The sequence below is a fragment of the Pleurodeles waltl genome, chromosome 5, assembly GCF_031143425.1.
Source record: "Pleurodeles waltl isolate 20211129_DDA chromosome 5, aPleWal1.hap1.20221129, whole genome shotgun sequence".
Lineage (NCBI taxonomy): Eukaryota > Metazoa > Chordata > Amphibia > Caudata > Salamandridae > Pleurodeles > Pleurodeles waltl.
Window position 1 is genome coordinate 1,368,145,945 of NC_090444.1, and position 14,376 is coordinate 1,368,160,320.

At 45.1% G+C, this 14,376-nt stretch overlaps 1 protein-coding gene across 1 annotated transcript in view; it reads right to left on the bottom strand.

The window, feature by feature from the left end:
• Nucleotides 1-14,376, bottom strand: part of BCKDHB (branched chain keto acid dehydrogenase E1 subunit beta) — an 880,450-nt gene that overhangs the window by 756,846 nt on the left and 109,228 nt on the right. Inside the window, exon 3 of the mRNA XM_069235622.1 lies at nt 9,910-9,978. Coding sequence (XP_069091723.1) covers nt 9,910-9,978 — 69 coding nt within the window. The remainder of the gene's footprint in view (nt 1-9,909; nt 9,979-14,376) is intronic.

Sequence of the window (14,376 nt, forward strand, 5' to 3'; positions counted from 1 at the left end):
TGTGAAATAATGCGTGCGTTATTTCACTCGCAGTCCTGTGTAAGAATTGTCTGAGCTCCCTATGGATGGCAAAAGAAATGCTGCAGCCTATAGGGATCTCCTGGAACCCCAATACCCTGGGTACCTAGGTACCATATACTAGGGATTTATAAGGGTGTTCCAGTGTGCCAATCAGAATTGGTGAAAATGGTCACTAGCCTGCAGTGACAATTTTAAAAATAGAGAGAGCATAAGCACTGAGGTTCTGGTTAGCAGAGCATCAGTGACACAGTTAGGCACCACACAGGGAACACATTCAGGCCACAAACTATGAGCACTGGGGTCCTGGCTACCAGGATCCCAGTGAGACAGGCAAAAACAAACTGACACATAAGTAAAAATGGGGGTAACATGCAAGGCAAGATGGTACTTTCCTACAGGGGGTGTGGGTGTGTGTACAACACATAAAAATATCCTTAAGATTAATTATGATGACTTTATGTACCAAGAATGAACAGGACATGAAAATAGAAACAGTTCCCATTCAATAGAGCAAGTCAAACAAATTAAGTTAAAATGGCCAAATTTATTACACGGCCCTTTCAATTACGCTGCTGATATCTTAATTTAATGGAATACATCCTAAAAGTTATTGTGTGGGATCAAATGAGACCATGACAGTCACTGAGGTTTTTACAACTTCCCCCATAAGAAGGGTGGGTGACCACTTCCTATTTTTTCTTTTTTTTTATTTATTTTTTTATACTGGGCAAAGAATGGTATTTGATGAGGTATCCTGCCAATCCAACAGTCTCTGCAATCACATATCTGGAAATGTACGCCCCAAGTGCTTTGATCTACTTAGTATTCCTGAGACGAAATGTAAAGCTAAACACATTAAATATAGGTTGCTGAAGCATGTGAAAGAAATAGGAAACACCACAACAAAATACCCGAAGATATCTGCCTGGAACAAATCAACTCTTCCATCTTATTTAACGAATGATGTATGGCCTAAATTTGATTTATATTTTGTTAATAAACTGATAGGCATGGATTTAGACTTTTTCAATATCTTCATACAGAATATTCAATATCCATGCAATCATTTTTCAGGTATCTTTAGTTGCAGGGACTATTTGACTGGTGTTAGAAATGGGGTCTCTAATTGGCAGTCAGTTTACACCCTGTCCAAGTAGGGACCCTCACTTTAGTCAGGGAAAGGGAATCACACAGCTAAGATAACCCCTGCTCACCCCTTTGGTAGCCTGGCTCAAGCAGTTAGGCTTATCTCAGAGGCATGTGTAAAGTATTTGTGCGCACACACCCACACACACAGTAACACAATGAAATCACCATGAAAGTGCTCCACACCAGTTTAGAAAAATAGTCAATATTTATCATAGTTAAACAAGACCAAAATGACCAAAATCCAACAGTGGAATGTCACTTTTTAAGGTTTAAAAGAGTCTTAATCCTGAACAATCAATGGTTGTATCCTTATAACACAAAAAACCTTGGATGCATCAAAAACAATGTTGAGGCAGGCAGCAAAAGAGGTGACGCCTTGGAAAAGCAAGCGATGCACCAATTCTTTTCCTGCCGGATGGGCAATGCATCAATTCTTTGCCCTCCGGGTTGGCAATGCATCAATTCATTTCCTCTCAGGAAAGGCGATGCGTGGAACCCTTACTGCTGTGCAGCGTTGATGAGGGAAAATTATGTCAAGGAGTGATGCGGGAAAAATCCAAAGGCACAGTAAAGATGAATCTGCGCTAAAGCAGATGTGTCGAATCTGCAGCTGTGAGACAGGCGCTGTGTTGATTTTTCTGCCACAAAGGTCTGGTGTGTGGATTTTTCTTCAGGTCACCAGCTACCACTTCCAAGGGCCAATTGGCTGGATTTGGCACTTCTTAGCAAGTCAGGACTCTCAGCAGGAGAGCCGAGACACTGGCAGATGAAGTCTTTGATGTCCCCGAGGCTCTGTAACAGGAGGCAAGCTCAGCTCAAGCCTTTGGAGAACCTTGGAAAGCAGGATGCAGAAAGCAGAGTCAAGTCCTTTCACTCCCAGGGCAGAAGCAGCAGGCCAGAACAGCAAAGCAAGTGGCAGAGTGGCAGTTCCTCCTACAGCATCCAGCTCTTCTCCCTTGCAGAATGTCATCAGTTCAGAAGTGTTCTTAAGTTGTGGTCTCAGAGGCCCAATACTTATACTCATGTCTGTCTTTGAAGTAGGCAAACTTTAAAGGAATATCTTTGTAGTGAACAAGACCCCGCCTTTCCATGTCCTGGCCCCAGACACACTCCAGGGGGTTGGAGATTGCTGTGTGTAAGGACAAGCACAGCCCTATTCAGGTACAAGTGTCAGCTCCTCCCACTACTCTAGCCCGGGAAGACCCATCAGGATATGCATGGTACACCTCAGATCCCTTTGTGTGACTGTCTAGATTGAATGCACAAACAGCACAACTGTCATCCTGAACCAGACGTGGTCACACAGCCCACCTACATCCCTATGGGTGATGATTTACTGCACCTCGATTTTCAAGTTTAAGAAACAGTGAACTCGTACACAAGCCTTCTCAGGCTATACACCAAGAATCAGAGAGGCAACAGAATTTGTTCTCAACAATGTACGTTAACTCCGAGAGAAAAACACACATGATGACATAAAATACAGATCTAAACAAAACCTACAAACATACTTGCAAGATTACGTTTAGCATTATTTGCAGCAATACCTGAGAAATCACATCATACAGTAGCAACAAATCTAGTTACCCTAATATCAGTGACATGAAGAACATACATTTCGTAGAAATGGAAGAAGCCCAGATCAGTTACGTAGCCATGAAAGTGGCCTGAAGTGGTAGTTAATATTTATGCTTAACTGATTAATTGAGTTGTACACAAAAGGAAGATATTAAAGCGTGTCCCAATACCAGTAGGCACTTTCCATCGACTTTCTATTTCCCTAACTGATTTTTTCAAAATATCTCAGAAATGGTATTACATTCATTCATCAATGTATGTGCAACTAGCACATCCATAGATGGCTTTCTGAAGGCACTGGTGAGGGATGTCACAGATAAAGGGGAGGCAGAATTAGTGGTGGGCGGTGACAATGTAATCAGTGACCCGTGAATGTACCACACTTTAGGGACAAGCCATGCTGGTAAGGTAATGTCGAAAGAGATATATCGCTTGATTGAAAACACGGGTGTAGCTGATAAATTGCTATCCCTAGCCATGTGCAAGTATTTATTACAGTTTCATGCCTAAACCACTGATATCAAATCTGCACAATGCTAGCAATTAGGATAGATGGCTCTCGGATCATGCCCACCTGCTGTTAGAGGTGCTTTAGGGGCACATGGAGAGACCAAAAGGGAGGCGTCTCCATAATGGCTTGTTAAAAAGCTCGGTGGGTAAAGCTGAAATGGTGCACAAGCAAAACTGCAGAGTTTTTTTTATCATAATGAAAATAGGAGATTACTCCTTCAACCATGTGAGATGCTTTTAAATCCAGGGTGAAATGGATAGCAATAAAGACAAGAGGAAAGAGGGAAAGGAAACTCGCTAAAGCATACCTGACTGCAGAGACAAGAAAGCACAATTACAACAAACAGCAACTATACTGAATAGCTAAACGTTTCACAACGACAGGGCTGAATTTGTACACCTCAAACTACAACAGACCTACTAAGACAAAAGCAATAAAAACAATAAAATATTGTAGTGTGTCGGTGGTTGCAGCACGACTAAGCATTCATAACCTAGCTCCAAAACACAGACCGCTATGCAGCCCTTGCGACCCATTTTGTTCCTTCTACGTAAAGGTGCATTATAAGGGGTCAAAACAGGGAAAGAAGTGGCCAATATTTATCCGAGTACAAGACCAAACCAACAAAAATCCAATATACACAAGATACAAATTTTCACAGATTAAATGTAGTCTAGCGCTTAGAAACACAACAGCTCCAGCTGGCCTATCAAATCCTTTGCCACAGTTAAAGAACTCACCAAACACAAATCCAGCACCATCAACCCTCCACACTCACAAAACCTCTGCAACTCCCTCTCCAACTACTTTCACCGCAAAATCGCAGACCTACACAACAGCTTCACATCATCAGCACCCACCATCACCACCACCGACAAAACCAATAACAACACCCTCCTGCACCAACCAACTACACACCTGGACCCCCTCTAACAACAAACAAATAGGCAAAACCATGAACTCCATCCACTCAGGCTCCCCAACAGACCTTTGCCCCCACCACATTTTCAACAAGGCCAGCCAGATCATCGCTCCCCAGCTCCGTGCCCGTCATCAACAGTTTCCTCGACACCGCTACCTTCCCAGACGTTTGGAAGCACGCCAAAGTCAACGCTCTTCTCAAAAAACCCAAAGCAGACCTGGAAGACCTCATGAACTACCGTCCCATCTCTCTTCTCCCCTTCCCTGTCGCTGAGAAGATAGTTAACACTCAACTGTCTCACTTCTTAGAAGAAAACAACATACTCAACGCCTCCCAGTCTGGATTCCGCAAGAACCACAGCATTGAGACCGCCCTCATTGCCTGCACAGATGACATCAGGACCAGAGTGGACACTGTATGCCACCAAACCCTCCACGCATGCCTTTTTGACGCCAGAATTCGACACAAGGCCCTGGAATGGCTCACTCCCTTCCTAGCCGAAAGAACCCAAAGAGTTCGCCTCCCTCCTTTCCGGTCTCCTGACACCAAGATCATCTGCGGGATCCCCCAAGGATCCTCCCTCAGCTTCACCCTCTTCAACATCTACATGGCCCCTCCCGCCCCCACGGAATCACCATCATCTCATACGCAGACAACACCCAGCTCATCATCTCCCTCACCAGGGACCCAGGAACCCAGGAACCGGCAAGATAAACCTGCACGCCGGACTCCTCGACATCACCAAATGGATGACAGCAAGCCACCTCAAACTAAACTCAAACAAAACAGAAATCATCTTCGGCCCAAACAAGACGGCATGGAACGACTCCTGGTGGCCCCCCACCCTCGGGCCACCCCCAACACCCACCTCCCACGCAGGCAACCTTGTCATCGTTTTAGACTCATCTCTTTCCATGACCCAGCAAATCAACACTATATCATCCTCATGCTTCAACACCCTTTGCATGCTACGCAAGACTTTCAAATGGATTCCTTTAGAAACAAGAAGAACAGTCACCCACGCCCTCATCAGTAGCAGACTGGACTACGGCAACGCCCTCTAAGCAGGGACCACAGCCAAGCTTCAAAGAAAACTGTAGTGAATACAGAACGCAGCTGCACGTCTCATCCTCAACCTCCCTCGCCACAAACACATATCCGCCCACCTCAGATCCCTACAATGGCTGCCCATCAACAAAAGGATCATCTTCAAAGTCCTCGTCCACTCTCACAAAGCCCACCACAACACTGGACTGGCCTACCTCAATGAACGAGTAAACTTCCACATACCAACTCGACAGCTCCGCTCCGCCGACCTCGCCCTTGCTACAGTCCCCCACATCCAACGCACCACCTCCGGCAGCAGATCCTTCTACCACCTCGCCGCCAAGACCTGGAACTCCCTCCCCATCAACCTACGCAAGATCCAGAACCTCCTTACCTTCAGAAAGCACCTTAAAACATGGCTTTTTGAGCAGTAACCAGCAACCCCCCCCCCCCCTCCCCCTCCACAGCGCCTTGAGACCCTAACGGGTGAGTAGTGCTTGATTGATTGAAAATAGTTTGATGAAGTTGCTTCCAACAGTCTGGCGCCACCCGTGAGGAAGCGCAGCAAGTCGCGGAGTCGTGTAGACACCAGTTACTCTACCTTGGAAAACGATGAGGAAACAAATACGCTGTATGGAGTCGGGGAGGTGAGGCGTCGCTGGAGCCGGTGCTGTGTCAGTTCCATACTGCTACCTGGGAGGGGAGGAGTTGGTTCTTTACAGCTAGGCAAAGGGGGGTCAGGTGTCAGTTCCTTACGGTTGCAGAGGTGATGCGACATTGCAGCTGAGGCGTCGGACTCTTACAATGCGGGACCAATTAATCCAGCAGGTCAAGACACGTTGCAATCACATCACGGGGCCACAGGTGCTGTGGCAGAGTAGGGTGCCATGGATGTTGGTGCCACGGCACTCTGAGCTTACACTGTGGCAGGACTTCGGAGGCGCTACGGCGGTGTCTGGCCTGCATTGTAGGTCGCAGTTGTTGCACTCAGCAGGGACTGGCGCAGGATCAGAGAGTGGCACCCGTTCGAAAGTCGTTATGGAAGTGATGCACTAGTTTCTTCCATGTTGCACCAGAACTCACTCCCAAGGGCCCAGGAGATGGATTTGGCACCACTTGACAACTCAGAACTCTCAGCAAGAGAGTCCGGGTGCTGGCAGGTGAAGACTTTGATGCCTGCTGGGACTTCTCAGCAGGAGGCAAGCTCAGTCCTAGTCATTGGAGAACCTTTGGAAGCAGGATGCAGAAAACCAAGTCCAGTCCCTTCATTCCAGGGACAGAAGCAGCAGCAGGCCACTACAAAAAAGCAACAGGCAGAATGCCAGTCCCGCCTACTGCATTTAGCTCTTCTTCCTGGCAGGATTCACCTCAGTCCAGAAGGATTCTAACTATGTGGTGTCAGAGGCCCAGTACTTCCTGTCTTTGAAGTAGGCAAACTTCAAAGAGAAGACTGTGTAGTGCACAAGACCCTGCCTTTCCCTGCCCTGGCCCCAGACACGCTCCATGGGGTCGGAGACTGCTTTGTGTGAGGATAAGCCCTATTCAGGTACAGGTGTCCACTCCTCCCACCACTCTAGCTTAGGAAGACCCATCAGCCTGGTGAGGGGCTTTCAGGATATGCAAGGCACACCTCAGCTCCCTTTGTGTGACTGTCTAGATTGAATGCACAAACAGCCCAACTGTCATCCGGACCCAGACGTGTATTCAGCAGACAGGTAGAGGCACAAACTTACAATTCAAAAAACAAACTTCACCAAAACATGCATTTTCAAATTGTGAGTTCAGGGACCCCAAACTCCATATTTCTATCTGCCCCCAATGGGAAATTACACTTAAAAGATATTTAAAGCCAATACCCATGTTACCCTATGGGTAGAGAGATAGGCCTTGCAATAGTGAAAAATAAATTTAGCAGTATTTCCCTATCAGGACATGTAAAACACACTAGTACATGTCTTAGCTTTTAAATGCACTGCACCCTGCCCATGGGGCTGCCTTGGGCCTACTTTAGGGGTGACTTACATATAGTAAAAGGGAAGGTATGGGCCTGGCATGTGCACGCACTTGCCCGGTCGAAATGGCAGTTTAAAACTGCACACACAGACACTGCAGTGTCAGGTCTGGCACATGCTTGCAGGGCAACTCATGTGGGTGGCACTATCAGTGCTGCAGGCCCACTAGTAGCATTTGATTTACAGGCACTATGCACTTTACTAGAGACTTACTAGGAAATAAGATATGCCAGTCATGGACAAACCAATCATCACTCCAATTTAGACAGGGAGCACTTCCACTTTAGCACTGGTCAGCAGTGGTAAACTGCCCAGAGTCCTAAAGCCAGCAAAAACCAACATGCTGCAAATTAGATGCATCTAAAGCGCAAATAAAGGCTGACCTCACACAATGGAAGGCATACTTTATCTTCTGGGCTTAGAGAACTATTTTAGGGATATTCTAGTACAGGGAATGGCTGCTTCAGTCTTTCCCTTTCTCTACCAATCCTCAAGTTCAAACTACATGTGATGGTCTGAAAGCACAGCGAGAGTATAGAAAAAAAATCCTTAACAGCCCTTAGGTAGAGAGCAGACATACTATTAACCAGACACTCGATCTGAAGCCAGTAACAGAGTGGTCAACTAAGGGACAGAAAACATAGCTTGAAATGAATCAAGCCATAGTAGGGAGGATGTTGTTGGCTCTAGAATGTCACCTGTAGGAGCACCATCCCAGAAACCTATAAGATCTCCTCCCCTAGGAAACCAGTGACAAAAATATGGAATTATAGAGCAATTAAAGGCTAGCTAATTACTAAACAGTCATCTAAAGTGCCTAGAATTTCCTGCCTCCCTGCCCTGATCCCAGTCTGTTTGGGGGAACAACAGGCTAATGTGAATCTCTTTGTGAATGTGTTGGGCCAGTGTCTTTGAAGTGAAGTGTGGTAGGTGACAGTTCTGGACCCTCTATCAATTCAGGGTAGACCATCCTGCCAACATGCAGGCCCTCTATTGTGATACTGTCTGGGAGAAATACACAAACACCAATTGTTAACTATGCCTAGTCTTGTGACCCATGAAACAGGCTACAGGCATCAAACGGTTAGGACAAGGAAATGCCAACTTTCTAAGAGTGGCATTTTCAGAATTATGACTTAAAAACCAACTTTATCATTCAAAGAGGGGTTTAAATCACAATTCCTCAGACACCAAACATGATATTTCCACGTGCTCCCAAACAAACATTTTCACTTATTCATTTTAATAAGGTAACCAATGTTATCCTATGGAAGTAGTAGGCCTTGCAATAATGAAAAACAAATTTAGGAGTTTTTACAAACAGAACATGTACAAGTTAATGGCGCTCTGCCCAGTGGGCTGTTTTGGACCTACTCTAAGGGTGACATGTATTTAAAAGGTTTAGGTCTGGCGAAAGGTTTGTGTCAGGTCAAAATGGCAGCTTAAAACTGCACACACTGGCTGCTACGGCAGGCGTGAGATGTTTAAAAGGGCTACTTAAAAGGGTGGCACATATGCTGCAGGCCCAGTAGTCGCATTTCATTTACAGGCCCTGGGCGCCTGTAGTACTACTTTACTAGGGACTTGCAAGAAAATTAATTAGGTCAATTGGGTGTAAGATAATTTTACCATTTTTAGAGGGGAGCGCACAAGCACTTTAGCACTGGTTAGCAGTAGTAAAATGTGCAGAGTGCTAAAGCCAATGAACATTGGTTCAAAAACAGGAGGGGTGAGGGGCAGGTCTAACAGAGGAACTATGGTCAGCCATCCTAAAAAAAACACTGAAATGTGTGGTGATTACCGTACAAACAAAGGTTCAAGTAGTAAACACACATAGCATGCAACCCACCACTTCAGACCAGTGCTGGTGTTGTGGTTTATATCTTCAGATTTAGAGGGAGTGCAAAAAGAAAAAAGGGTTTTGAGAGCAGATTCATGAGAGGAGTGGTGGGTATTGTACATCACATGATTCTGGCATGCTCGTTCTGTGGTGTGTGTGGTATCGGTCTTGAAGGCATGTCCGGGGAAGACAGGATATTGGTGTGCTACATGGTAATAAGAGCCAAGTAACCCACAGCTGTTCAAAGGGAACAAAGAGAAGCTCATATTAAGATTAAACAATTGATTCAGAAACTGTGAAAGTACTACCTCTGGCGAAAGCCTATTACGAAATTAGTAACGCCCAAACAATTTAGCACCATATGGAATCAGCTTGTTCTTTCCCTCTTCTGAATCAGTCACTTAAGACACTACCCATCCACAATTGTTTGAATGACAATGGGGTGAGGGAGACTGAGAATTCTCACTCTGATGTAGAGGAGGAAATACTCAACATTCTTTATGATCTGTATTCATCATAGACTGGTCAAGTGATCCCACTTTGGCCTGTGTAGTCAAACAGGGGGTGCGTACAGGACACTGGTATGCCAGTTTTGTTACAGCATCAAAGAAGGGTATGGCGATTAGCAGCATTTATTCACAGTTTAAGTGTATGTCTTAGATGCACCTACTTTGTATTGCTATTCTATTTTCAAAGAACATTAATACAATGTGATTTAGGGTAACCTAAATTGAAATAAGACTTCCAACTAAAGAATAAATCTGGTTAAATCAAGATGGACATGCAATATTACTCTGTGATGCAGTTCAGCCATTCGTGGTTTACTCACCATATTTGTCTCTCAAACCAACAGTACACCGAAAGACACCACCAAAGGCAACATCTTCCCCAAATATCACTACAAAAAAAGACAAAGTTGTTACTCATTTATTAGTTAAACAAATAAAAATAATAACAATATTCAAAGTAACTATAAAATAGTTTTGTGTTTACAACAAACAATGCAGTATGTGTAAAATGCTAATTATCATGGTAAGATATGGGTTATCATATAAAAGCTTGTGATATGCTGTCAAGGTAGCAGAAGTGACCCTATTAATCTACAACAAAAAAGCTAGGATTAAAACGTTTTTAAGAAATTACATATGCCACTTGATAAATCATGGACAAAAACTACACTCGAGATTTTGCCACTTGGTCCATACCACTTCATAATTGTGGGGGTAGCCTCTTGCTTGAGAACCATGGCTTCACTAAGTCTATGTTATAAATCCAACTTTTTAGGCTTGCTTGGCACAATATATCTCGTTTACCAATCACAGCTGCGCTGCAAAACAGCAATTCTTATTTGGGTATGATCACATCCCCCCAGATCCTTACCATGACTTTGGGTGTGTCTTGAAGGCGATCTTTGCCTATATAACTGCGTATATGTTGTTCAAACCGTGACCAGAATATCAGCAGACAGTTCCCTAAAGTATATTCTAGAGGCCCTTTTCCTCCCCATCCCCTCAGACATCTATTGTCAGAACCCCTTTCAGATGTCCACAGGGCAAGCAGGGGTTACGGGGCCCAAAAGTGAGAGTTCAGGCCTTATATTTGTGATGTTTTGGGCCCAACCTATTATGGATTCTGAGCAACTAGGCGAAGTACCCCTTCTGCACTGGACTCTTAGTAGTTATGTGGATGAGCAATCCTGGCTCCGGGCGGGATAGGGGGGTGGGTGTGGAAGTGTGGACACAGGAGCGAACTCAGATTCACAACTCAAAATGCATGCAGCATCAGCAATACATAATTGTCCAGCCAAATACGTACTCTTATGTAAAGAGAGAAGTATTCTATTTCTACTGCTATTAAAACAAAGGAAAAAAAATAAGACATTCAGAAACAACTACAGTTCCCCTGAGGTCAGGGCTCTTGAGTTTCATTAGGCAGTTCTACCTCACTTCTAGAGGTGTGGTTATCCCCCATTCACTATAGGCACCATCCAGGGTAAGCCCCATTAGTAGTTAGAGTCTTAAGAGTCCACTATGGCACTATTTTAAAGTCAACAGTGTTCCAGCGCCACAATGCCAACTAGCAGCAAGTTTCTCCCAGGACTAACTTGCCTGAAATAAGGCTTACCCATACATCGATTGGAGCGACTGGAGTTCTGCGTGTGCTGAGTAGCAGCAGCAGCTGATTTATGTAAGTTTGCAGCACTCGGTGTGGCTCCACCTTGCAGGGTTGCACAAGGCTCAATTCACAACAGCCCGCTTATGGCATACGAAGGGACCAACTTCATCCTGCACACGGGCATCGACCCAATCGATGCAGCAGCCATCTAGTCATTCCTCGCAAAGAGTCCACTCGACATGGCTCCCCACTGTACGTCACTCTCTCCAATGCTCTCCGCTGCCTCACAAGGCTCAATGGTCTTGGCACGCAGCAGGCGCTCATGCTCCAAAACATGGAGTCTTGGATTACCTTGGAGATGTCCCCTCACCCATCAGGGAATCTAGCAGGCCTTGGACCCCAGTCCTGGTCACAGGCAAAAGCCTTGCATAGCTTCCCCTCCTCACACAGTCCACCTGGCTGCTTGGCAGATGAGAATATGTGTGGTCTGAAGCTTCCCTTCTTATAATCCATTTCCAGACACCAAATGTAATTTAGAGTGAGTTGTTGAATGTTATGTTGGGGGCCTGATGTTTTTGAAGAGCCCACCCCTCTGCCCTCTCTTCCTCATGTCACAGCGAAAGTGACTTCAACGCTGCTAACCCCACAACAAGTCCATGGGAGTGACCAGAGGTCACACCTGAATGTCAGCCATAGTGATAAGTATATAAAAAGGTTAGCCTAGGGCCCTGGCCGTAGTCTTTATGAACTCTCTTATCTGCCCAATCTCCTTTCTGAGATGTGCCAAGGACCATTTCCTGTGCCAGCTCAATGAATCAAACAGCACTCTTTGAATTGTATGGGGGAAGCCTGGCTCTCCCCTCTTCAGTGTGCGTCCCACCCCCGCTGGACAGCAGAGCTCAACTAATTTGGTTCCGACGCAAAGGGTGGAAGAGCAACAGCTTGTTCCCTTCCAGCTTGTATTGTTTTTAGCCAATAAAGGAAAGCACCCCTGAAACTGACTTTGCCCTAGGCCTTGATCAGGATGCTTTGGTCAGTGTTACTGAAAGCAGCTTACAGTTAGGAAAAATAACAAACTATGCCCAATAGCACCACTGTCAACCAGGCTACAAAGATCATCAAGCACAGACAGCACCACCAGTTGCAGCTGGCAGCAGGGCAAAGTGGCGGGGGCGAGGGGAGGCTGAACAAAACAAATTAAATAGACTCCTACCACTACCCTGATGCTGTGGTCTGCCTAGAAGCCCGACCTTAGAAGGTCATTTTTCCAGAAGAGTTTTGGAACTTGTTAAAAACCAAGCTTTTCCAGCAACTTCACAAGGAAGGAAAAATGGAAATAGAAAAAGAAACTTATGCGGTCAGTTCTTAACTAGGACTTTTTGAGTAGGGATTTACCACTGTGAATACACAAAATCTGGCAACAAGATCTTGGCTCACGGAGCATAGGAAGCTTGTTTATAGGACTTGGACACAGCTGCTCCATCATTCTTGCTGATCCGGGGTCCTTTAGGGAAACGGAGGGATGACTTACTGTGATACTTGTCTGTCTAGATGCTTCAGGCAGATGGCCGCCTCTTTTTGTTTTCATGCTCTGTGTGTATCTGGATTTTTGCGAACAATAGGCACATAATCCTTTGCAAAAATGAACACTAATATCGGATAATGTTCACATACAAGATGTTCTTGAGTATTAGCTGCACTTGTCACTACTGTCGTCGTTTCCGGATTACAAACAATGTAAGGATAGTGAGCGCAAGGAGAACCACAAACGAAGCCCGAACCCAAACTTCTTCCTTTCCTATGTGCTTCCAAAACTTGTCAGGTAGGCTCCTGGAGGTTGTATCTGGTCAGTTGCAATGGCCACCTCATTCCATTCTGAAAAGAGGGCAGGGAATGCCTTACCCAGACAGGTGTGAAGACGGAAGCTTTGTACCACCTTTGTTAGCTAGGTTTTTGACATTTCAAATGGACAGACTCTGATTAGTACTGGGCTGCTCTCAACTGCTGGGGTTTGGAAATCTAAGCTGGAGTTTCCATCTAGACTACTCTGCTGGTGTGATGTGTAAAGACCATGGATCGGAGTGCTTCACATTCTTTATTGGTTCACAGCAGTTCTGAAGACCCTCCTGAAGAACAGTCGGCCTGCACTTCTGTTGAACTTGCATTCATGGAAACCCCCAGGCAGCTCAGTAAGTACAATGACACAGCCAGTGCCCAGAAGATCTCTAGCCCCCCCCCCCCGCCCCCCCCACGAGGCACCAGATAAGGCCTGCATAACAAAATTACATCTACAAGTTTAAGTGAGCTAAGCAGTGACTAAGCTTGGCAGACACAACACTGTGTTATTTTGTTCTTCAGTGAACCTGCTGCTTTAGAAGAGGTCTAGCAGCCGGCTGGCTTATCAAGAGTTATCTGTGTGGGTTGGGCAGAAAGGGAGAATAGTTTTTACTCCTCTTTTTGCGTGTTCTGTATATAGCAAAAAACAACAAAATACTTAACAATACAAAAAAAAAAAGTTATCTGTGTAGTCCAGTCCAAGCCCTATCAACCTGCAAACTTTTATCCATTATTGTGGATCAGACTGTGGGCTTCCTTCTTTCAACACAGATTATGGTCCCCTCCACCGAGTGAGAAACCTCTGAATCAGGCACTCTAGGGTGCGCAGGTTGGAAGGTACTCCCAACGTAAGGTCCAATGCCACCCAACCCTCAAATCGCTTTTTGGAACTCAAGACACCTTCCCTTTAGTTTACAGGTTACTGACAGAGTACATCTTATCGCCACTGTGATTTCAGCAAGTGTTTAATATTATGGGTCACCTGGACCGCAAATAGTGAAGGATTTTGAACGGGGCAGAATTCTAGAGGGAGGACAGCCATCCTACGTTTTTACTATGTTGTGCACACAGTCAGCAAGGAATCCTGAACAGTACATTATTTCCAACCCTGCTTGATCTGTTTCAGTGTTCTAGTAACTGTGTTGCTATTTTGTCTTTCCTGTTTCAGGACTAATCCACTATTGAAAATTAGTTGCTGACTCTTGTCAGAGTACAATGTTTATACCGGAGTCCTGATTTTATCACTCTATTGAATACAGCATCAATGTATTATGTGCACAGGTTCTATTAATTGACTGTCATTTGCACTTTGAATATATTGATAGGTTTTGCAATATTACAAACT